Source organism: Heloderma suspectum, chromosome 5 (genome assembly GCF_057233095.1).
Source record: "Heloderma suspectum isolate Gila_16-S chromosome 5, 16-S_ref, whole genome shotgun sequence".
Lineage (NCBI taxonomy): Eukaryota > Metazoa > Chordata > Lepidosauria > Squamata > Helodermatidae > Heloderma > Heloderma suspectum.
In genome coordinates this window covers 181,847,008-181,871,857 of record NC_139462.1, presented here as the reverse complement: position 1 = coordinate 181,871,857, position 24,850 = coordinate 181,847,008, and the positions used below count along the sequence as shown (strand labels likewise).

Genomic DNA, 24,850 nt, shown 5'->3' with positions numbered 1-24,850 from the left:
TTTTTCTGATTTCCGATTCACTCTGCAGCCCCCAGTGCCACTTCCTATGCTGTTCTGGAGGGTCTCCCAATCCTCCGGAGCAGAGCTTTTGGTAGCACAACTATAGGGGAAAGGGGGATTTGGTGAAAATTGCTTCCCCTCCCTTCTGCTAGCAGGAGTATCATCTGAGCAGGAACATAGAGTTGGATCCAACTTAAGCCAAAGTGCTTATGTGCTTCTGCTAGTTGACTAGTAGTTAACTCCAGCTACTAATTACACACACTGCTAACTTATGCTCATCTACCAGAATATTAAACCTTTCCCATGTGCTGCTTTTGTAAGCTGTAAATAATTAATGTGCTTACTTAATGCTCTTTAAAGTTATGTGAGCTCTGCAGGGCTCCAGCATACATATGATGCTCTACTTGTTCTTTGGCTTGGGGAAATGCTTTGTGACTGCCATGGGAATGCTGATTGAGTTCTTAGAGTATTGTCCAGTTCATAGAAAATAGCAAGGTAGATCCCTCCATTTGCAAATGTGTGTGAGTATGTGTGTGTTGGAGCCTGCACGTGTACATTTGAAACACCGGATTCTTGGTGCAGGTCAGTTTACATTAAAACCATGTCCTGTTTTTGTGTTACAGATATAATATTTTTTAGCGCAACGTGGCAAAACCCATAATGAAACACTGAACTTCATTAAAAGGCCTTTTTCTAAGAATTTAGGCTGTAATCCTAAACATGCTTAAGTGGGGCTTACATCCCAGGAAACATCCATAAAATGCACTGTAACATTCAAACTGCCTTACTGAATTTGGGGCTTTCTGTACCACACTAAAGAACGTTAAACAAGGAAAAATTAATTTATGTGGAAGATAAGAATCCTGTTGTCCAAAAATGAGTTGGATAGGGCAGCAAAAATAACGAGCTGGGACATGTTATTTATTTATTTATTTATTTATTTATTTATTTATTTTATTGCATTTATATCCCGCCTTTTTTCCTGTTGCAAGGAACCCAAGGTGGCTTACATGATCCTCCTCCTCTCCATTTTATCCTCACAACAACCCTGTGAGGTAGGTTGGGCTGAGAGTCTGTGACTGGCCCAAAGTCACCCAGTGAGCTTCCATGGCTGAGTGGGGACTAGAACCCAGATCGCTGGGCTCCCAGTCCAACACTCTAGCCACTACAGTGTTGTTAAGTTTGAAGACTCTTTTCCATTACACTGATTTGTTTGTGTTTGTTGCCACCCCCACCCCATTCTCTCACTTCTGTTTCCAGGTCATGCTGCCCATTCTTTCCAGTAAGAAAAATAATGGATCCTGGCCACATTTTATTTCCCAGGACATGGAACGGCATGTAGAAATAATGAAAAATAAGACACACGTTATGAGTGGAGTTCTGTCAGGGAGAACTCTCCTTCCCATTCCAACGGTTGCAGCAGAGATTGAGTTGCATGAGATTTGCACTGAAAATAAGTAAGGAGTGTGTGTGTGTGTGTGTGCATGCATGCATGCACCAAAAAGGAGGATGTTATGCTTCATGTTTGTTCAATCAGAAAGTAAACATTTTGGTGATACTCGTAACGATGCCAATACATCTGAGAGATGGACGTCACCTGTCAATGTAATAATTGCAATACCACACACACAAAATTAACTTGAAGTTGCCACACATCCCCCATGCAGATGGAAACATAACTGGCATAGACCAACATAGGTCTAAGGAGGCTATCAACCAAAGATGTAGCTTGCACACAGTGAATATATGCACTGTGCTCTTACTAAAATAGGAAATAGCTACTTCTAAAATGGGGAAATTAGCTCATACTGTCATTAAAATCCAAAGGTCTACAGATTTAATTCTCAAAACACACATACATACACATCTGTTACAGAAAAGAAACATGGCTTGATCAGTATACCACCCCTTAGCACATAGGCTAGTATACCAGTTGTAATAGGGCTAATTACAAAAGTCGGAGATAGTAAGATTGGGGGAAATTAGCATTTACCATATAAGGAGGGAAGATGGTACTATGGAAATAGCAGAGCAGGCAATTGGAAGGAACATAGGAAGCTGCCTAATCCTGAGTCATTGGTTCATCTAGCCCAGTATTGTCGACACTGACTGGTGGTGGCTCTCCAGGGTTTCAGGCAGGATTCCTTCCTAGCCTTACCTGGAGTGCCAGGGATTGAACCTGGGACCTGCTGTATGCAAAGCAGGTTCTTTACCACTGAGCTTCAGCCCCTCCCTATAGGCTGTACAACCAAGGATGTTTGGGTGGTGTGATGACATTGGTGGGCCACAGGGGCAGAAACAGGTAGATTTAGGGCAAAGGGGGGGGGAAGCAAGGGTGGTTATAATTACCTAACTTTGGGAGGCTTTTGGATGATGACTGGGAGACTGAATGGAGGCTAAGCTGTTGTTAGGGACCCTAGAGCCACCATAGTTTGGTTAAAAATAGGTTTAGGTGGAGAGCCTTGTTAATGGGGAATCTCCTTAGAGTTTCCAATAAAATTCAGAGGTTCAGCTTACGACTTTTTGGTAGCCGCTTTTCAATATCTTAGGGTCACTTTGTGACCACCTCCCTTTGACTGACAGCTGACAACTCACACAGAGTTTGCAGAGTGTCTGCATGGCCTCACAGATATGTGTTTTTGCATATATGGAATCCAACTTCAGCACTTAATGGACATTTTACCAGGGTTGGTAAAGCTGTCCCTCTGGGTCTGCAAGGTAACTGATCTCTCTGGGCAAATGCAGCAATAAGATGGTTCAACTGAAAAGCACCAGGGGAGCCTCGGGCCCTGGAAGTATAGAATAGACACCAGAATGGAACAGAGAATCCTTCTAGGAAAGAGGAACAATATTAAAGCCAAAAGGATACTGGGTTATCCTCAGAGGTGAGAATGCTCAAACAAAAAAAGAATGAAAATTGACTACCTTGATCTCCAGAGGAGTTATAGGGTTCAAAACAAAGGGTACAAAGAGCTTGAGGACTCAGAGGTTGGACTCAGAAAAGGGAACAATAATTTGGTATTGGTTGCCAGTTGGGTACTTTTAACATGGAATGGTAACTTAAGCTGCATAGACTCCATGTTTCTATTCCAGTGAACAGAAAACTCTGGGACTTAGGTCCACCACTCTGCTACTAAGAGTGAGCCAGCTCCAAGGTAGCGGTGAAGCTTGAACTAACCACAGCATAGGATACCACAACATATGGATATTGCTTAAATAACATGTCAGCTTCATTTCCCAGCACTTTGGAGCTTGAGCGAACATGGAAAGCCCTTAACAAAACACGTTAAACCAAATTGTTAATTCAGTACAAGTTTTGGAGAGCTTTGTTGCCTCCTAATTATTTAAATGCAGAGCAGTGTAGAAAAATGTTCAAATAAATATGTCATCAAGGATGCTCAGATAGTGTCTGACTTTGCTGATTTGCCTCAGGGGTGGGGCCATCTCAGGGTTGAACCATTCTTCCCACCAAGGTTTTTGACTAGCTAATTCAACGTTTCCCTTGAAGGTTAGTTGACTGGGTGGTGGCAGTTGCATGTTAATCTATTCATGGAGAAAGCAAGTATATTCTATGGGAACTGTGCTTTTACGATGATTCCAGAGAACTGTGCCTTGTCGAACAAAAATGGATTCTTGAGCCAAGTTGTCAGGGTAATACCAGCTGAATTCATAATGTACGTCAGAGAGCCAGCATGTCTGAAGCTCCTCTGTAAGGGGCAAAACAATCTTACACTGCAAAGGGGAGGGAGAGATTCCATTTCTAAAAATTATTATATTTTTATTTATAATACTTATATACTGCTTAAGATCTCTAAGTGGCTTACATACAAAATGCCAATATAGTTAAAATACATCTATAATACAATATACCGATGAAGAACTAATTTCCCCAATATTTGTATTTTCCTGTCTCTTCAAGTTAGGCCTATTAGAACTGGGATACTGGCCCATTTGCTAGGGGGTGGGTATACAAATGAAGCCATCTTTCTCTTCTGTAATGTATGTGTGCGCATGCGTGTTTGAGAAGAAAAATCTGCAAAAATAAAGTCTGTACTTTGTGGCTTTAGCAGTACAATCCTATGCATGTCTACACAGAAGTATGCCCCCTTGAGTTTAATGGACTTACTCCCAAGTAAGTGTGTATACTGAATGTAGCCGAAGGAGAGTATGAGCTAATTTCCCTATTTTAGAAGTAGCTATTCTTCATTTTAGTAAGAGCATAGTGCATAAATCCACCCAATTACAAGGTTTATTTATTTATTTATTTATTAAATTTATTAATCGCCCATCTGACTGGTCACCCAGCCACTCTGGGCGATGTACAACCCACCATAAACAATTTAAAACAATAAAATTTTACCATAATTTTTTTTTTAAAAAAATACCCTAACCCACCCCAAATGCCTGCCTGAACAACCACGTTTTTAATGCACGACGGAAGCTCATTAAAGAGGGGGCATGACGGAGTTCCCTAGGGAGGGAGTTCCACAGAGTGGGGGCCACCACAGAGAAGGCCCTCTCCCTCGTCCCCACCAGTCTAGCTGTCCTGGCTGATGGGACAGAGAGAAGGCCATCCGAGGCTGATCTTGTTAAGCGGCCTGTCTGGTGTTGCTGGAGGCGCTCCTTAAGATAGGCTGGGCCGGAACCATATAGGGTTTTAAAGGTCAAAACCAACACCTTGAATTTGGCCCGGAAAACAACTGGTAACCAGTGCAACTCCTTCAGCACTGGAGTGATGTGATCTCGCCGGCGGCTGCCTTTAATCAGGCGAGCCGCCGCGTTCTGTACCAGCTGCAGTTTCCGAACCGTCTTCAAGGGTAACCCCACGTAGAGCGCATTACAGTAGTCTAAACGAGAGGAGACCAGGGCATGTACTACCGATGGGAGCAGATGGTCGGGAAGGTAGGGGCGCAGCCGCCGTATCAGATGGAGTTGATACAGCGCTGTCCGGCTCACAGCTGACACCTGAGCCTCCATGGACAGCTGGCAGTCCAAAATGACCCCCAGGCTGCGGACCTGGTCTTTCAAGGGTAGCCGTACCCCATTCAACACCAGGTCAACATCCCCCAGCCTCCTCTTGTCTCCCACCAAAAGTACCTCGGTCTTGTCAGGGTTGACCTTCAGCTTATTCCTCCCCATCCAGCCACTCACCGTCTCCAGACATTTGGACAGGGATTCTACGGCCACTAAGGTTCTCTGAGTGGATTACATAGATCTACTAGTATAAAACTAGGGATGTACGAAACCCCCTTTACCTGGCTCCGCCGGGTTCTGCTGAGGGGGGAGGCGCTCCGTACCTCCCCCCGGAATCCCCCCCCCGGAATCCTGGCCGGCCATCTCCACTCCGCGGGGATTTCATGGAGCTGCCGGCTTGCTCCGCCAGCAGCCGGACATCCGGCCGCTGGCTAGCAGGGACGCAAATGGCGGCAGCCATAGCCGCCGCCTTTTGCGTCCCTGTATTCAGCTGTGATAGGCTACATAAAGACTTACGTAGCCTATCATGTCTGGGTAAAAAAACCCAAAAAAACGCGTACGCAAATGCGGCTGTAGCCGCCGCCATTTGTGTTCCCTATTTTTGGTTGTCTTAGTCTACATAAATATTTACGTAGACTAAGACGGCGAAACTAAGGGGGAACGCAAATAGCATAGCAGACGCTATTTGCGTTCCCCTTTATTTTCACCGTCTTAGTCTACGTAAATATTTACGTAGACTAAGACAACCAAAAATAGGGAACGCAAATGGTGGCGGCCGTAGCCGCCGCCATTTGCATACGCGTTTTGTTTTGTTTTTAGCCCAGGCGTGATAGGCTACGCAAGTCTTTACGTAGCCTATCATGAATGGGGGGGGGAAAGACTGCAAATCGCGGTGGCGGCGGCGGTGGCGGCAGCCGGTCAGAAGACCAGTTGTCGCCTCCACCGAAGCCGCCGCTGGAGCCGCCACCGTCTGGAACATCCACCCCAGGTAAGTCTCGTCCCGGGGGGGATCCGCGGGGGGCAAGGGGGTGGCAGGCCATTCCGCCACGGAGTTCGGGGGGCCGAATGCACTGGCATGCGGCCTCACCAAGATCCGTGGCAGAATTCTCTGGCATCCCTATTTAAAACACAATACAAAAAAGCAACAGCACAGGAAAAAGATATAAAAACAGCCATAAAAGCTAAAAGTCTAAAATTCCTGGAAGAAAGTGAAGGTCTTCACTTGGTGTCAAAAAGATAACAGTGTAAGTGTTAGGCAAGGCTCCTTGGGGAGGGCATTAAGTGGGGCACCATAAGTGAGAAGGTCCTCTCTCTTGTAGCCACCCACCTAATTTCCTTCCTGTGGGAGCATCTGGAGGAGAACCTTTGAAAATGATCTATTGGAGGAGACATTCCTTTAGATAATCTGGCCCCAAGCAGTTCAGGGCTTTCAAGGTGAACAGCGACACTTTAAATTGGGCCCAGCAGTGGATGGAAGCCAGCACAGCTGGTAAAGCACCAGCATCATATAATAGTATTGACCCATCCCAGTTAGTAGCCTAGCAACTCTGTTTTGAACTAGTTGAAGTTTTTGAGTCTTCTTCAAAGGTAGCCCCCTAAACAATATGATGCAGTGATAGAGGACAGATTTGTTAAATAATTAGTAAGGTTATTTTTTAAATTGCAGGATATGAGCTGAAAACTGGATAGTCACAAAAAGCTTACAGTCTGGCTCACTAAATCAAAAGCATATTTGTCTGGGAGTGAGTACCATGGGTTGGACTGTAGAAAGTACTTATGCTGGATTTGTTTAGTTAGTATACAGGCTCAAGTTAGACAATGGAAATGGGGAAGGGCAAAGACAAGGGTGGGAAACTTGTGGCCCATCAGACACCCCTCACCATTGGCTGTGCTGGCTAGGGCTAGTGGGAGTGCACTGCAGGCCCAAACATCTGGTGGTCCACATTGCCCACCCCTGGACAAAGGGAAAATATACAGTTTGTACCAGTTTAAGTGAATTGGACCTAGGATGCTAAGGAAGAGGCTGTGAATTAGATAGAATTGGGGAGAAGAATTAAGCGAAAAGCTAGACAAACCATAGGTTCTGAATAGAAACCTAAAAAGCAGAACTGCATGGTAAATACACATCCATTTAACAAAAAAGAGAGAGAAAAATGGGGATAGGGAATGCTTAACCCTTTCTCTGCTCACTGCTTCTCCAGTCTTAATCCCCCCTCCCCAGTGCTTTCCTTCTTCTAAGGCTCACATTTATAAAGAGTAAATATTAAGGTAATGAGACAGGATGTTGGGCTAATGCTATAATCTAGCAGTGTAGGGGAAGGGAGAGTGTGCGGGGAAATGGGGTGGGCTGGCAAGATGTTCCTTAGGCTTTTCCAGCGATGTATTAATGTGTATTTCTGCTTTGTCCACAAAAATGCTAGGGTGTTTTCACACGTACGTACGCCTTAAATAGTGTCTGAGCATCTCTTTCTCTTTACATTAGTGATAGCTGTTCTTGCAACAGGATGAGCAGAGGTGAGGCATTTGTAATCTGAATTAGCATTGCAGCAGATGCAAGTTTTTAATATTCATACTACAAATCCAATTGAAGCAAGACCCATGTCATGTGGGACAATGCCCTTAGACTTAGAGTCATAGAATAGTAGGGTTGGAAGGGGCCTACAAGGCCTATTATACTTGTTATAATCAGCTATAAAATGTTAATATTATCTAAGCACAATTTTTATTATTCCATTGAAAAAGACACTACCCTCATCCAGTGTACTTTTGAAATAAAAACAGAGAATCACTTGACACTAAATAAATCTGATAGGACATGTAATGCTAAGCAATACCATCTATTATCAGATCAGTACAAAGAAATAAAAGTAGGAGCCGAATACAGAACAGTTAAATTTAATGTCATTTTACACTGGGGATGAGAGTGGGAACCCTGCCATTTTTCTTCCTAACTTGCAGGCAGGATACTCATACAAGGCTAGTACTGCATGCAGTAGAATCAATGGTTATCAAGTGGTCACATCAAATAAGAGACATTTTGGAAAGGAATTCAGTTCAAACTCTTCTTCATGGCTTTTATCCGGATCCCCAGATTGAACTCAAGTTCTGGAAGGAAAGAAAAGATAATCTCTCGTGTTTATATGACCAGGTAAGCAATTTCCAGTGTAATAGCAATTCATGACAATTGTTGTACTTTTATTTCTGTATGAAACATGAGCTAAAGTTGGATATTAGCTTGAAGGAAATGGGTAAACATTGCCAAGCAAGCAAAAGTTTTACAGGGAAGGGATGAGGCTCTTGAGCAAGTTGGCTGAAAACACTGTACAGAAATAGGATCCCTTCAGGTTCCTGCTACAGTTCGCTTACATGTTCACAATGCCATGCAGCTTTAGGCTAAAAAAGTGCAACTTAAAATCTCCACACACTTTCAAACTTAGTTCTACGAACACATTTACAAATATCCTCATTTGGGGCCACAATCCTGCTTCTTCTGTGTACAGAGCAGCTGCAGTGGAGGCCAGTCTAACTATATGCTGGCTTGCCACTACTGTTCTCAGCATGCAGCTAGGACAGTCATTTCAAGGGAATCTCTCCTGTTTCTCATGTTGAAATATTTTGTAACCTACACTTCTTAAGCCCCCTAGTATGAAGGCTACAGTCAGCACAAACTAAGGAGGTCTGGGAAGGGCCTCCTGTGAAATGAATGTGTTTCCTGTGATGCAGCAGCAATCAGGTGCTGACATGACATGATGGGGTAGGGCAAGCTATTCTGGCTTCCTAGAGCTGCCTCATGCCCTTCTTTCTGCACACAGACCTACCAGAAGAAGTCTAAAAACAATGGCTTGGATCCTAAGATAAGTTTAACTTAAGGAAATTCATGGAAAGAAAGTTTCCCATCCCTTGCTCTCCTCTGCAGCCATCTGTGAATCCCTGAAAAGCCTCTGCAGAGGATGATGGGGGCCTCCTGAATAATGCTGGATGGGGCACCAAGCAGTGACTACAGGTAGGAGGAGGATGGATAACATTCCTCCCATGAATTACATTAAGTTAATCTTCCTTAGGATGCAAACTAATCAATTTAAAACATAGTCAATGATTTTAAAAAAACCTAGATATTACAATAATAAAATGCGACCAACAATTAGAAACAATGAAGCAGCAAATAAAACTGCTTGAACAATAACTACTAAAAGCTCAGGAGAATAAAATTGTTTTCACCTGGTGTCTAAAAGCTAACAGAGCATGTACATGGGGATAGTAGAACATACTTAGGGCACTACCACTGAGGAGGCCCTATCCCCAAAATGTGCCCACTATCAAAGGTTGGGCCACCCAGAGCATGACCTCTGATATACTTTAATGCATAGGCAGGTTGATATGGAAGCAGGTGATCCTTTAGATCTCTTGGCTCAAGCCGTATAGACTTTCAGTTATTCCTGTAAACAAACTAGTAGGTAGTAAAGTTTTGTTTTTGTTTTGTTTTTTTGATACTGGCAAGATATTTTCCAAGTGGACAGTTTTTGCTGGAACTGAGTATTCTTCAAGGTCAATTTCAGTGTCCTGCTAGTGCTGAATCAGGTTCAGCATTAGGACAAACTAAGGGCTAGTCCAACAGCAAGCCAGTAAACAGGCATGGGGCGAGAGCACAGTGTTACCAGTCAAGTATGTGACTTCCAGAAGAGAGGTCTGAAGTGCAGCCAAGGTCCAAACATGAGAGAGCAGTGAAACAAACATAATCCAAAGAGCAGAGTCAAGCAGGAGTCTAGAGCTCAGTCGCATGGAGGTTCAATCACAAGGCAAGGTAGGGAAAACAGGATACAAGGTACTAGGAGCTGAGGTAAATATTTTCCCAACAATGGCTAGACTGAAAGTGAAGGCTTATATAGACAGAGGTTCTAGAGCCCCATTCAGGGCTCAGCAGCAATTCATTACACATCCTCTGACAAAAGTTCTGCTCATGAGGAGGGCCTTATTCTCAAGGAGTCCTTTCCTCTTGAGAAGTCCTCTGTTGTAATCGAGCACGCCTCCTCGATGGAGCCCTACTGGCCCGCCTTTTGAGGCGCTGACACTCTCGGGGGTTATGTGGTCATCCAGCCTCTACCTCAGAGCCAGAACTCCCTGCCTACTGTGGTGATAGACCCGAGGTCATCTCCCCAAGGACCCAGTCTCCTTCGGGTCTCTTGATATGGGTGGTTCTATGGCATCATCCATCTCTGAAAGGTCATCTGTCTGGAGTATTCCTCCAGCAGGGCATGACATTGAGGAGCAATACATTGCAGTAATCAAGTCTGACTTTTACCAGGGCATGGGTAACTGTAATAAGGCTAGCTCTGTACAGGAGGGACTACAGTGGGCAAGATTGCACACCTGATCTTTATGTTAAGGCAACTGTTTGAAATAGGGAATAATTATTTTATTAAAGAAAATAACACACACACACCCCTTTCTTCCAGCCTTAATACAGAAACAGGAAAAATAATAGAATTAGCTTACTATATTCACAGATGAAGGATCTGTCTTCCCTATATACCCTCTGAATGGGGCTGAAGGAGACCCTAGGAATTTTGAATGAAGGCAGAGTCTAGAATCCAGGACATGGAGATCTTTTTATAGCTTTGTATTATGCCAGTTCTATGCATTCTTCCATAAATGGAAACTATAATGCTCTAAGCTCACAGATTACAATAAGGTGATCTAGCCTTTCCAAAGACTCTTCTTCATAATCAAAGTAACACCCTCTTGCTTTCATATTTGCTAATGTCTTGTCTATTCTACAGTTCTATTGAAATTTCTCAACTTGTTCTCTGTGGTGTCTGGGGAATGAACCTATAGCATATTCTCATCAATTTCCCCTTTTCTTAGGGCAAGCTGACCTTACTTGCTTGTAACCTAGGCCCAAAATCAAAACTTTGGTTCAGAAAGCAGACTTTTTAACTAGGCCTCTTTTATGTTTTTAATATGATGGTTGCTTTAAATAAGAGTTTTCACATTGCATTTTAAATTCCTTACACCATAGCCTGATCAGATATCTCTGACGGGTTGATGTATAAGGCCCTGAAATTTAATGCAACAAATATTTATCTCCAAGAGTCACTCAGCACTTTTTTTATTTTTCTCGCCATCATTTATTCTTCAGGTGTTTCACAAAAGAGTACTGGGACACTTGAAAGTGTTTGGCATGATTTGTTTAGATTGGGACTTCATTCTCAAATGTATGTTCAGCCGTTTCTGAAACCCACTTGCTTCAAGTTGCTTGGCTCTTCCAAAATTTATTTATTCAAATACCACCTATCCCATTTGATGGCAAAATAAGTTCTTAAAATATATATGATTTTTACTCAAGATCAATTGCGCTGTTCTAATTCCAGCTTAGGAGTCCTGTTGTTCAGAAAATGATTAGGGTCTTAAAAAACAAGATGAGCAGTTATTACCCAACTTTTCAAGACATTTACAAGGAGACAGAAAATGGTAAGGGTTTTTTCAATGAAATGTATATATTCTGTCCACATTTATGTGTGCATGTTATACAATAATCCATAATACTGTTTTGAAATATCACTGGCATTAATAAACTGCCTGTGCTTTGGGACATATTCACATTAAATCAAACAGTCTTAGATGTCCTCATAATGTATTGTATAAAGTTTGTCTGGATATTTTTCCTTCCATTTACAAAAGTGAAAGAGGACAATATATAAGCAATTAAATTAACATATTATGTGTCCTGTAAATATTATTTTGAACTGCTCTGTATAGTAAATCTGATAGTTTTACTTCTAACATAAACATGGTTAAAGTTAGTGTATTAACGACATGCTGATGTTTTATTATTTTGTTTGCATATTGATCAAGTGAAATGTCAATGAAATATCATTATAATGCTTGTTATTTTTATAGGGCACTTTGTCGAAATGCACAAAGAGTTTAGCAATTGATTAAACTTCACATGGTCCTGCTAGGCAGGTGAACATTATATCCCTTTTACAATTTGGAACAACAGCTTCACACTCTGTAGCTGCACAAAAAGCAAATGTTGCACAAAAACAACAGGAACCATGTTGCACACAAGAAAAATTCCAGAATCCGAAAGGTCACAAAAGAACTTTTGAGTTCTCCAGAATTTTCTTTAGATGATAAACAAAGCAGGGGTGGTGCTGGCTAGTGCTGAAGCCATGGTGTCTGCAGTTAGTCATAGGAATATGTGAGGAGGCTGCAGACATTCAAGTTAGGCTCTCATAGGTACTGTGACGGTTTCTGGTTGCACTTAGGACTGTCCATAGGGCTAATGAGAGGAAATGCACAATGGTTGATCCTCCATTTTTGAAAATATAAAATCTGTCTCCATTCTTAAGTGAAATACATAGGTTCCTTGGTAGATGGAAAACAGAGAAAGAGATAAACTAGGCAGTTTTTAGGGCTGGGGATAATTTTAAAAGGTGTACTAGGTTAAAAAAAAAGTCAATAGTCAGTTTGGGCTGTTTTGTAAAAAAAAAAAATATATGGAGGCAAAAATATATGGAGGCAAACTTTGGGAAGCAATTATAATTGAAAAACGGTGTGAGGGGAAAAGCTTACCCGCCGCCTCCTTTCCCAACAGCCCCAATCTGCCCAACAGTCCCAATCTGGTTTAAGGATCACCACGGCCGCTATTCGCAAAAATGTTAAAGAGACAGATACATTCATCAGGAGATACATCTCCAGATGTTCTACTTCACACAGTGCATAGATAAAGTATAGAATTTGCTACCGCAAGATGTAGCGATGGGCACCAACTTGGAGGGCTCTAAAAGGGGATTAGACACATTCATGAAGAATAAGGCAATCAATGGCTGTTTAGTCATGATGGCGATAAATATCTCCAGTATTAGAGGCAGTATGCCTATGTATGTCTGTTCTGGGGGAACATGAGAAGTGCCCTGCTGGATCAGACCAAAGGCCTATGTAGTCCAGCATTCTATTCCCACAATGGCCAACCAGATGCCTATGGAAAGCCCACAAACAGGACATGAATGGAACAGCACACTCTCTTCTCCGTTTGTTTCGTTGTTTGTTTGTTTGAAGATGAACCGTGAGCACAAAGTAAATATGCAAAATCAAGGGTAGACAATATTTTTGGACCATGGGCACATTTGGCAATTTGAGAAACTGTCCTAGGCACTGCCACAAAATGCCTGCTATGGGAGGCATGGCAAGGACAAGTAACATGCTCAAAAGACTGAGTACAAGGCAGGGGTGGGATCTGAGCCACAACAACTCCTTTGAACCTGCAGTTTTCAGCACCAACAGAAACCTATTTCACAGTGATCCAGTTGCCGGTAAGAAAATGTGTTCATTTTATTTTTTTAAGTGGGGGAAATAGAACACCTTGGCGAGAACCGAGCACCTTGGTGGGGGTGCATTGCTGCCTGTGGGCACTACATTGCCTAACCCTGTGCAAAGTAAAACTACGCAAATGTACTATAGAGCTATACAGATGTATAACTTAAGTCATAGTGATAGTCTGTTTACTCCAGTGTTGTGTACTCTGAGTTCTAGTGGCTCTTCAGAGTAGAGGTCTTTGCCAGATTCACAGCGATTTAATTAAAAAATGGGAGGCTTTGAACTTGGCACCTTAAAACTGTGCTATGGCTCCTTTCCAATCAGCAGGCTTTATCGCTGGCATAGAAATTGGGCTTCCTTGGAACTTATTTTAGACGGTTGGTTTTTTTTCTGAGTTTTTTGCACAGACTCCCACAGACTTGCTCCCATTTACTGTCTGTGATATTTTTCTTTCTTTCTTCGACAGCACTTGTTGAAGCCCAGGATATTGAACTATACTTGCAACCTCTGCAAAGACATATTCAGTGTCTTCAAGAGACAGAATTTCCAGAGATACATATTTTAATTCCCCCTTTGTTCCACACCATCTGTCTGATCTGGAGTCACTCCAAGTTTTATGACATGCCAGCACGAATCATATTTCTACTGCAGGAATTCTGCAATCTGTTCATTGACCAGGTAACACAAATTATGAACAGAAAACAAGATTAGCATGTATAGTACAATTCTATGCATTTCTACCCAGACCTACATCCTTTTGCATTCCAATGGGGCTTATTCCCAGGTAAGTGTGTATAGGATTGCAGTCTTAATCAATAAGAGGCCGTCAATATAGAAGAATGTTAAAGACAGGAGAGTACATATTTATCCAGTGCTACTTACTTTGTAGCTTCCATTTTACAGAGTATTATCATGAATTTGCCGAAGTCCTAGGGTACTATTTTTACAATTAAAGCTAGATAACAACCAAATACTTATAGTAATAAACTCTACTATTTTACATGCTTTATATTAAACATACAATATACTGTTTAGAGAAGAAGTGGCATTCTTTAAAGATCTCACAGTCTTTTACAAACTGTTTTCATGTTGTCAGGTAAGTACAGCACCAATTTCTAATACATTGTTAATGGAAATTACTTATCAAATAGTAAAATCGTGTCTACTCTTTTCAAGACCATGGGAAATTTGTTGGTAAGCCAGTTGCTTTATAGTCTTGCATCAGTAATCTGCCCTATTGGTAACGGGGCAATCCCAATAATTTACTAGAACTTTTAACTATATCTGTAAAGAAAATCTCTTTGCATCAACAGTTTCAGTGACTTAGTTTGCATATAACATTAACCCATTGTTTGTTTAACCCATGGGTAAGCCATTGTTTGTTGTTCTATCCAGGATTTGTCTCACAGGGCATCATGTGTCAGAGTAGATGTCATTGTCTACGTAGTCTTGCATTATAGAAGGCTTTGAGTTTACATCAGTGCCGTTGGCAGGAAGATTTTGCTCTCACCTGGAACGGTTTAGCATTTTCTCATAGGTGACTGACAGCCATTCGTACCTTTAAGGGATGAAAGTAACACATTCTTCTCAGGGTCTGTTTAGGTAGTGGCAAAAACTGGTGTTTCAAGATTGTGGATATCCTAGCCTCTGCTGATGGGGACCCCATGTGTGTGTGGGAGGAGAATGAACGTCTATGCACAAGGCTCTTTGAGACACATTTCACACCTGCGATGTACTTGACCATCTTCCCCACCTGTCATAATGAATGGTAGTTTACTAGTCACCAATAAGGGGGTAAATGCATTTGCAAGCAGTTTGCTATCTTTCTTTCTTCACCCTGTTGTTGGTTCTTCTGTAAGCCAGCTTCTGCACATCCTATGCAAAACTGCATCAAATTAATTGTGATGTCAAATTGATAGTTGCATGATCAACTGGGTGGACGTGCAATGAAAAGGTGTTCACAGTTTGTGTTCCATGTTTGCATATGTCTGCTACTTGGTGTAGATATGTAGATTTTGAAAACATATTATTTATTTGATTTTAATTTCTCGCAAGGGTACTGTGTGACCCTGCCATGTCAACAGATCTGATATAGGTATGTGCTGCAAACATACTGTGTTGGCTCCAAATTCAATCATAGTTCAATGGGACTTAAGTTAGTCAATCAATTCAATCATAGTTCAATGGGACTTAAGTTAGTCAATCAATGGGACTTAATCAAATGGGACTTAATCAATGGGACTTAACAAATCAATGGGACTTAAGTTAGTCAGGTCTGAATTTGATACCAACTTCAGACCTGACCAACCCAGTATCCCCTTTACTTCAAGTAAACCCATTCTTTGAGCAAATCCATTGAAATCCATGGGACTTAATTAGTCAGGTCTGAATTTGATACCAACTTCAGACCTGACTAACCTAGTATCTCCTTTTACTTCAAGTAAACACATTCTTTGAGCAAACCCATTGAAATCCATGGGACTTAAGTTAGTCAGGTCTGAATTTGATACCAACTTCAGACCTGACTAACCCAGTATCTCCTTTTACTTCAAGTAAACCTGTTCTTTGAGTAAACCCATTGAAATCAATGGGGCTTAAGTTAGTCAGGTCTGAATTTTATACCAACCCAATATCACTTTGTACAGAGCAATCCTGTAGTTGTCTACTCAAAAGTAAGCCCCACTAAATTCAGTGGGAGCTTCTCCCAGGTAAGCAATCTTAGAGATCATCGATGACATTGTCTTCATGGCAGGCAGGCATATAATCAATTAGCCCATTATATTAATACCTAGATAAGATCATATTCTTAAATCTTTTACTTTGTAATTAGGTCCTTTAGATTACTTATTTTTCATTGATGGTAAACTGTTGTGTTAGCCTTTTTAAAAAAATGTTATTTTTTCTTAGGCAATATCATATCTCTCACCAGAAGATATTATGAAAAGAGAAACTGAAGAAACTTTGGAACAAATGCAAGAGGCTCTTAATACATTAAGGAATTTTAAGGATGCCTTTTTCAGTCAAAGAAAAAAAATGGCAATTTATTTTACCAGAAGTCAAGAAGTTAAACCATGGGATTTTGAACCACAAATGATATTTTCCAGATTTGATATGTTTCTAAATCGCTTGGAGAAAATAGAGGTAATCTTTAACAACTGCTATCAATTTTACAGTCAAAGTAGATTATCTGAGAATTGTTGTTGCTTTTTCTTTAATTGTAAAGGTATAAAACCACTCCCCATCTTTCCTAGTATGGGGCTGTGCCCTGGAATCCATCATTGAACCGTCCTGTATGTATTAATAAGCTGTTCCACCAGGCTAAGGCTTCTCCTGCAGACTATGTGGTGCTGGAATCTATGACCGGGTATTGAGGTAGAGGGGAAGACAAATGCCCCATGATGTGACTAATTGCTATATGCTGCTATATCTGTTGGGTAGGAACTGCTCTATGATATTTCCACTGTTCAAATCTCTGAAGCTTTCTCTCTCTCTCTTGCTTTTGCCCTACCCATTGGTTGGGCTCAAATTTACATCACAGCTCCAAGCCCTATAACAGTGATCCACTGGTTGTGTCAGTGTGTTTTTTTAGTTCCTGCGGCTGCCTGTCTTGGCCCCTCCTCTTAGAAGAATCTTTCCTCTCCTCTGTGGCTCTTAAAGCCTTGTCCCAGGAGGACTGTGGACCAAACTAAACGTTCTCCTGATCATGCATAGTGTAGCTATGCATGATAGTTTTACTTATTCCTGTGTAAGTGTGAGCAGTCCCAATTCAGATCGGTACCACAGTGCTCCAGGAGGGGAGAGTTAAGCTTCCCCCCACACACACACACACCAATTTTCCCCCTGAAATTCCACCCCCCACACACACACACACACTGAAATTCCACTCATGGCATGGTGGTAAAAAAAGTTTCCAATGAAGAGTCCATGGTTTGGCCCTATGTATGCTCTTTGCTGGCCTCCTGCTTGGGGAGCTATGTGGGTGCTGTGTATCTTCTTCTTTCCTTTGTGTGCTGTACTGCAAAAGGGTTCTTGTAAGGAGCATAATGGGATCCAAACCTCTGCCTGGCAGGATCCCTGCAGTAGCAGGGTTTTTGCTACCTGTGCCATTGGGGCTGATGGATTGGGGATACTATGCCGTGGTCTGTATGTTATGTGGGAGGGCATTTTCAGTGATATATTTTAATCAGATTTCATTGAAGTAATAGTTAATGGTAATCTTACTGTTTTAGGATATTTTTGTTACCACGCTTGAATTTGAAAAACTGGAGAAATTGGAATTTGGTGGAATCAAGGGGAAAACTTTGAATGACCAAATATGCAGGTTGAATGAAGAATATATGGAGTCGTGTAACGTTTTTAAAGAGCGGACATATAACCCCTTAGATTACAACAATGTGGTAATAATTCCATTTTGAATATTTGTGTTTGTTTTTTTAATCCTTAAAAAAAGAAAGAACTGCAAGTAGGTATAGCTATAGAGGCTGGGAGAGAGGTGTAATGAAGAAAAGTTAATAAATTTAAAGCTTGATCTAAAGATGATGATTCTTTGTTTTTTAAAAAAATAATCTCCAGCGCTCTATATGGCTTTCTTCCTTAAGAATGTGTTCTTTAGACAGCAACTCCTCTTGGCAATTTTGTATGTTGGATTTACAATACAGTACGGCTTGCGTAACTCAGTGAAGCCATAAGCTATGCCGTGCAGGGCCACCCAAGATGGACAGGTCATGGTGGAGAGTTCTGACAAAATGTGGTCCACTGGAGAAGGAAATGGCAACCCACTCCAGTATTCTTGCCAAGAAAACCCCATGGAATGTATCACAAGGCTAAAAGATAGGACGCCAGAAGATGAGCCCCTCAGGTCGGAAGGTGTCCAATATACTACTGGCAAAGAGCAGAGGGAATTTCCAAGTAGCGCCACAAAGAGTGAAGCAGCTGGGCCAAAGTTGAAAGGACACTCAGCTGTGGATGTGTCTGGTGGTGAAAAGAAAGCCCAATGCTGTAAAGAACAATATTGTTTAGGAACTTGGAATGTAAGATCAATGAATCAAGGTAAGCCGGAGTTGGTCAAACATGAGATGGCAAGATTGAACATCGACATCTTGGGAATCAGCAAACTAAAATGGACAAGCATGGGCGAATTTAATTCAAGTGACCATTATATCTACTACTGAGGTCAAGAATCCCTTAGAAGAAATGGAGTAGCACTCATAGTCAACAAAAGGGTGGGGAAAGCAGTACTGGGGTACAATCTCAAAAACGATAGAATGATCTCAGTACGAATTCAAGGCAAACCATTCGACATCACAGTAATTCAAGTCTATGCCCCAACCACTGAGGCCGAAGAAGCTGAGGTTGATTGGTTCTATGAAGACCTCCAACACCTTCTAGAACTAACACCAAAAAAAGATGTCCTCTTCATCATAGGGGATTGGAATGCTAAAGCAGGAAGCCAAGAAATCACCGGGATAACAGGCAAGCATGGCCTTGGTGTACAAAATGAAGCAGGACAAAGGCTAATAGAGTTTTGCCAAGAGCACACGCTGATCATAGCAAACACTCTTTTCCAACAGCACAAGAGGTGACTCTACACATGGACATCACCAGATGGTCAATATCGAAATCAGATTGATTATGTACTTTGCAGCCAAAGATGGAGAAACTCTATACAATCAGTAAAAACAAGATCTGGAGCTGACTGTGGCTCAGATCATGAGCTGCTTCTTGCAAAATTTCAGCTTAAATTGAAGAACGTCGGGAAAACCACTAAACCATTCCGGTAAGACCTAAATCATATCCCTTATGAATATACAGTGGAGGTGAGGAATCGATTTAAGGGATTAGACCTGGTAGACAGAGTGCCTGAGGAACTATGGATGGAGGTCTGTAACATTGTTCAGGAGGCAGCAACTCAGTCCATCCCAAAGAAAAAGAAATGCAAGAAAGCCAAGTGGCTGTCTGATGAGGCTTTACAAGTAGCTGAGGAAAGAAGGGAAGCGAAAAGCAAGGGAGAAAGGGGAAGATATATCCAACTGAATGCAGAGCTCCAGAGAATAGCAAGGAGGGACAAGAAGGCCTTCTTAAATGAACAATGCAAAGAAATGGAGGAAAACAATAGAAGGGGAAAGACTAGAGATCTTTTCCAGAAAACTGGAGATCTCAAGGGAACGTTTTGTGCAAAGACGGGCATGATAAAGGACAAAGAAGGCAGGGGCCTAACAGAAGCAGATGAGATTAAGAAGAGGTGGAAAGAATACACAGAAGAACTATACAGGAAAGATCTTAATGTCCCAGATAGCCATGATAGTGCGGTCACTGAACTTGAGCCGGACATCCTAGAGAGTGAAGTCAAGTAGGCCTTAGGAAGCATTACTAACAACAAAGCTAGCGGAGATGACAGTCTTCCAGCTGAGCTATTTAAAATCCTAAAAGATGATGCTGTTAAAGTGCTGCACTCAATATACCAACAAATTTGGAACACTCAACAGTGGCCACAAGACTGGAAAAGGTCAGTTTACATTCCAATTCCAAAGAAGGGCAACGCCAAAGAGAGTTCAAACTACCATACAATTGCGCTCATTTCACATGCCAGCAAGGTGATGCTCAAAAATCCTACAAGCTAGGCTACAGCAGCACATGAACTGAGAACTACCGGAAGTACAAGCTGGGTTTCGAAGAGGCAGAGGAACTAGAGATCAAATCGCTAACATTCACTGGATCATGGAGAAAGCAAGAGACTTCCAGAAAAATGTCTATTCCTGCTTCATTGACTACGCTAAAGCCTTTGATTGTGTGGATCACAACAAACTGTGGCAAATTCTGAAAGAGATGGGAGTACCAGAACACCTTACCTGTCTCCTGAGAAACCTGTACGAAGGTCAAGAAGCAACAGTAAGAAGCGGACATGGAACAACCGATTGGTTCAAAATTGGGAAAGGAGTACAACAAGGCTGCATATTGTCACCCTGCTTATTTAATTTATATGTAGGGTACATCATGAGAAATGCCGGGTTGGATGAATCACAGGTCGGAATTAAGATTGCCAGGAGAATTATCAACAACCTCAGATACGCAGACGATACCACCCTAATGGCAGAAAGCGAAGAGGATCTCAAGAGCCTCTTGTTGAGGGTGAAAGAGGAGAGTGCAAAAGCTGGTTTGAAACTCAACATTAAAAAAGCTAAGATCATGGCATCTGGCCCCATCACTTCCTGGCATATAGAAGGGGAAGAAATGGAAGCAGTGACAGATTTTATTTTCTTGGGCTCCAAGATCACCGCAGACGGTGACTGTAGCCATGAAATTAAAAGACACTTGCTCCTTGGGAGGAAAGCTATGGCACACCTAGACAGCATAGTAAGAAGCAGAGACATCACCTTGCCGACAAAGATTCGTATAATCAGAGCTATGGTTTTCCCTGTAGTAACGTATGGCTGTGAGAGCTGGACTATAAGGAAGGCTCAGCGCCGAAGAATTGATGCGTTCGAACTGTGGTGCTGGAGAAGACTCTTACGAGTCCCCTGGACTGCAAGGAGGTCAAATCAGTCCATCCTAAAGGAAATCAACCCTGAGTGCTCATTGGATGGACAGATACTGAAGCTGAAGCTGAAATATTTTGGCCACCTAATGCGAAAAGAAAACTCCCTGGAAAAGACCCTGATGCTGGGAAAGATTGAGGGCAAAAGGAGAAGGGGACAGCAGAGGATGAGATGGCTACATAGCATCACTGATGCAATGAATATGAATTTGAGCACACTTCGGAAGAGAGTGGAGGACAGGAAGGCCTGGCGTGCTATGGTCCATGGGGTCACGAAGAGTCGGACATGACTTAACGACTGAACAACAAACAACAACAACAACCAATTATAAACTCATTATATCATCTATATGTTATGTTCAGAATTTTCACTGTATCCTCTATTAATGAATATTTGAAATGTTATGTGTATTTTACTCAGTTTGGTAATATGTATTAATATTATTTTATTAAAATACTTATAAAATTAATTTATAGTTCTTTGCAAAACATCAAATACAGATTAGTGTTTTATGTTATTCAGTTGTTCAGGATTGACCTCTAACACAGAAACATTTCTGGTGCATTTCATAACATTCAGTACTTGTTTGAACCTGTTGGTTTTTCAGCTTAAGCATGTTATACAACTGTTAGCCCTCTTATTTTATCCATAGCTACCTTAGTTCTATATGCAGCTTAGGTATTGTCTGATGAAGTGAAATGATAAAGCTAAGACCTAACTAGTTAATGCTTTATTTGTTGTTACTACAACTTTTTCATTCATATTTTCAGGAACTGTTTGTTTTGGGGTTTTGGAGTGTTAACTGGAAGGTTCACCAAACAATAGCTGCTAACGGAAAAGCTAGTATAAGAGAAGCTTCAAGCTTAAGCCTATGGCAATATAAAATAGCTTCATTATTATGTTCAACTGTTTCCTGGAAAATGTTTTACATGTGGGACTATTGCATAGGCTGTCCAGCTTGGTAAATGTATGGATACAAGTATATGATGCTTGAAGTATATCATGCTCTGTGCTGCTGTTTCATAGGAGATAGAGTTATAACAGTACTTTGTCACTAGGTTTGTGACTAGGATTATAGTGCAATCCTATGCATGTCTACTCAGAAGTAAGCCTCATTGAATTCAATGGCGCTTACTCCCAGGTAAATGTGCATATAATTCCAGCCTTAATTAGATGCCATACCATACTTACCATATAACACTTCATGCACCTAATGAAGTGGCCTGTAGTCTACAAAAGCAGCTGCCATACTTAATTTGTTACTCTTTAGGGATCCACAAATATGAACTTGAGCACTCTCCGGGAGAGAGCAGAGGACAGGAAGGCCTGGCATGCTATGGTCCATGGGGTCACGAAGAGTCGGACATGACTTAACGACTGAACAACAACAACAGAGGGAACCACAAAACTCTGTTCCATCAGAGTTTTAGAAAAAAACAAAATATAGAATTCACTTATTGAGCACAAGGAAACAAACTTCTAGTCAACAAATAACAACATTCTGTCTAAAAAGACAAAGTCCTATTCTGTATATTCGGAAAAAGCAGATGGTGTGATGTCCTGTACAACTTCAGAATGCAGATATGGGATTGTATACCCGAATGCTTGTGCACATTTAAAAATAAAACAACAGCTCTCTGTGTTATTTTAAACATAAACTAACACATCAAGGAGAAAGCTAAGTTAGAACTCATCTTTCCCTGACATGGTAACTTTCTACAGATGGGTTTTTGGCAAGAGGAAAGCATTCCAATATATAATTTCTTCCACCTCCATTCTGAAGTGGCACTGTTTTAGGAGAGGACCATGTGCATTTTTTAAATATGTAGATTGACCCTTACTGATAATGGTTTTATAGTCACGCAGTATCTATTCTTTTAATAGCAAATTCATTGGCAATTTAGTCCCAGCTTTCAGTAGGCTCAGGATCAAAGCTAGGCAGTTGGATCTTCATATATGCATACTCAGAGTGCATATTCAGGGTTACTTAACTTAGTCTAGTTGCACCTCATGAACATTACATTTTTATACGTCCAGTGATAACGGTTAAAAAGAACTTCCTCCTTCTCCACACTTTATCTCAATATGTGCTTTGGAGAATAGCATTTGTAATCTATGTTTATGGCTTTGAATTGAAGGAGCTGTCATTCCATGTTGTTTAATTTTAAACACAGGAGTGTGATATTGTGTCCATATACCAAAAACACAGCTGTAATATGTTTAACCGTCATGTATAGAGTTAGTTTACAAGTGACACATCTTCTGTTTGACAGATATTCTAAGCTAGGCTATTTGATGAATTCATAACAGTACTACTTCCCATCTTTGCTGATCTTTTTTGTAGCTCCCAATATGATTGATTGCCTTTCCAGTCCCAAATATTGTCTCCAGCATCTTCCTTGCCCCTTCCAACTGCTTCCTTCTCTACCCACTATCTGGCTCTCTTGTCCCATATGTGGTGCTACAGCTATCTCATAGAATATGACCTTCAGAAAGAAAACAGCACAGGGAATATCTCTGAAAAACTCCTTGGTTGTATTCCTACCTTGTTATACAGTTTAGTCTGATGGCAAGTGTGAAAACAAACATTATGCTATTGAGAAGAGAAGACTGAGGGGAGATATGATAGCTCTCTTCAAGTATTTGAAAGGTTGTCACAGAGAAGAAGGCCAGGATCTCTTCTCAATCATCCCAGAGTGCAGGACATGGAATAATGGGCTCAAGTGACAGGAAGCCAGATTCCGGCTGAACATCAGGAAAAACTTCCTGACTATTAGAGCAATATGACAATGGAACCAATTACCTGGGGGGGGGGGGCTCTCCCACACTGGAGGCCTTCAAGACGAGGCTGGACAGGCATCTGTCAGGGATGCTTTGACTTGGATTCCTGCATTGAGCAGGGGGTTGGACTCGATGGCCTTGTAGGCCCCTTCCAACCCTACTATTCTATGATTCTATAACCTAGTTACCCTACAGCAATAAAATTGTCAGGACAGCTCTGATGTATTTGAGCTATGGATTTGAGCTCCACCCACTTGGGTGTAATCCTGCATGAAGTTAAACTGTCCAAAGTAAATGGAATTTCAATGGGAGCAGAATTGCAGCCTTGTTTAGTTGAAAACCTCGGTAAATACTTCAGTAAATGGTATTTCCCTCTTTTTAACAATAATTATTTCATTGGCATTTATATAGAATATTATTGTACAAAAAATTACTGTTACGATCAAAAACTTATCCTTTGCACACAAAAAAAGATATCTTATTTAGAATACTTTGAGAAGTTTTTTTAAAGTTACTGTTTATTTGGCAAAGTGCATATATAATCAACAAAGCTAAGCTAATGGTTTCTTTGAGTTTGACCCATTGCTCACTCCATCATAAAAACTAACATATTTGGATATACCACGCTAAAGTAGCAAAAAGTAAGAGAGCTGTAAGGTTTATTAAAACTTGTTAGAAAACTAACTCAATCTAGGAAAGAGAGGTGAGGACTATTGCTAGTTGGCTCCAATTCAGGCTATTTCTCTGAATACTATTAGACACAATCTAACTGAAGTTAAGTACCTTAAAAGTCCCACTGGACATGATTCAGACCTTATGTGAAGAAAGCAAGGTTGCACAAGTATTTGTAAGTGTTTGGGGTGTCTGCTTTTCATATACATGCTTGGTGTACTGATGGTACTCTCAGCTCTGCAAACTGTTTAGTGAACATGATAAACAACTTTATTCTGCTTTTATTTGGCATTCCTTTCTCCAAACTGATTAGGGCTGCTGTCTTACCTACACTTCTCTTGAAGTAAGCCCCATTGAACTCAAGTCAGACTCCAACTGGAATGTATATACCATAGCTTACTCCAAGGACATTAAACCAATGGCTTTACATCAATAGTAAAACAATTTCACTTATTTCAGTATAATTCCCTTACATGTTTTATTATGTTTATTGCCTGCATCTTCCAATATGTTAAAGAAAGTTTAAAATAAGTATTTTCCTTAAAAATATACTGGGTATAAATTTGTAT

The 24,850-nt window shown here is 41.2% G+C and overlaps 1 protein-coding gene across 1 annotated transcript in view; it reads left to right on the top strand.

Moving 5' to 3' along the window:
* Positions 1-24,850, top strand: part of DNAH11 (dynein axonemal heavy chain 11) — a 231,691-nt gene that overhangs the window by 8,926 nt on the left and 197,915 nt on the right. The window contains exons 3-8 of the mRNA XM_084858589.1: positions 1,261-1,457; positions 7,933-8,122; positions 11,343-11,442; positions 13,760-13,971; positions 16,201-16,434; positions 17,523-17,690. Coding sequence (XP_084714715.1) covers positions 1,261-1,457; positions 7,933-8,122; positions 11,343-11,442; positions 13,760-13,971; positions 16,201-16,434; positions 17,523-17,690 — 1,101 coding nt within the window. The remainder of the gene's footprint in view (positions 1-1,260; positions 1,458-7,932; positions 8,123-11,342; positions 11,443-13,759; positions 13,972-16,200; positions 16,435-17,522; positions 17,691-24,850) is intronic.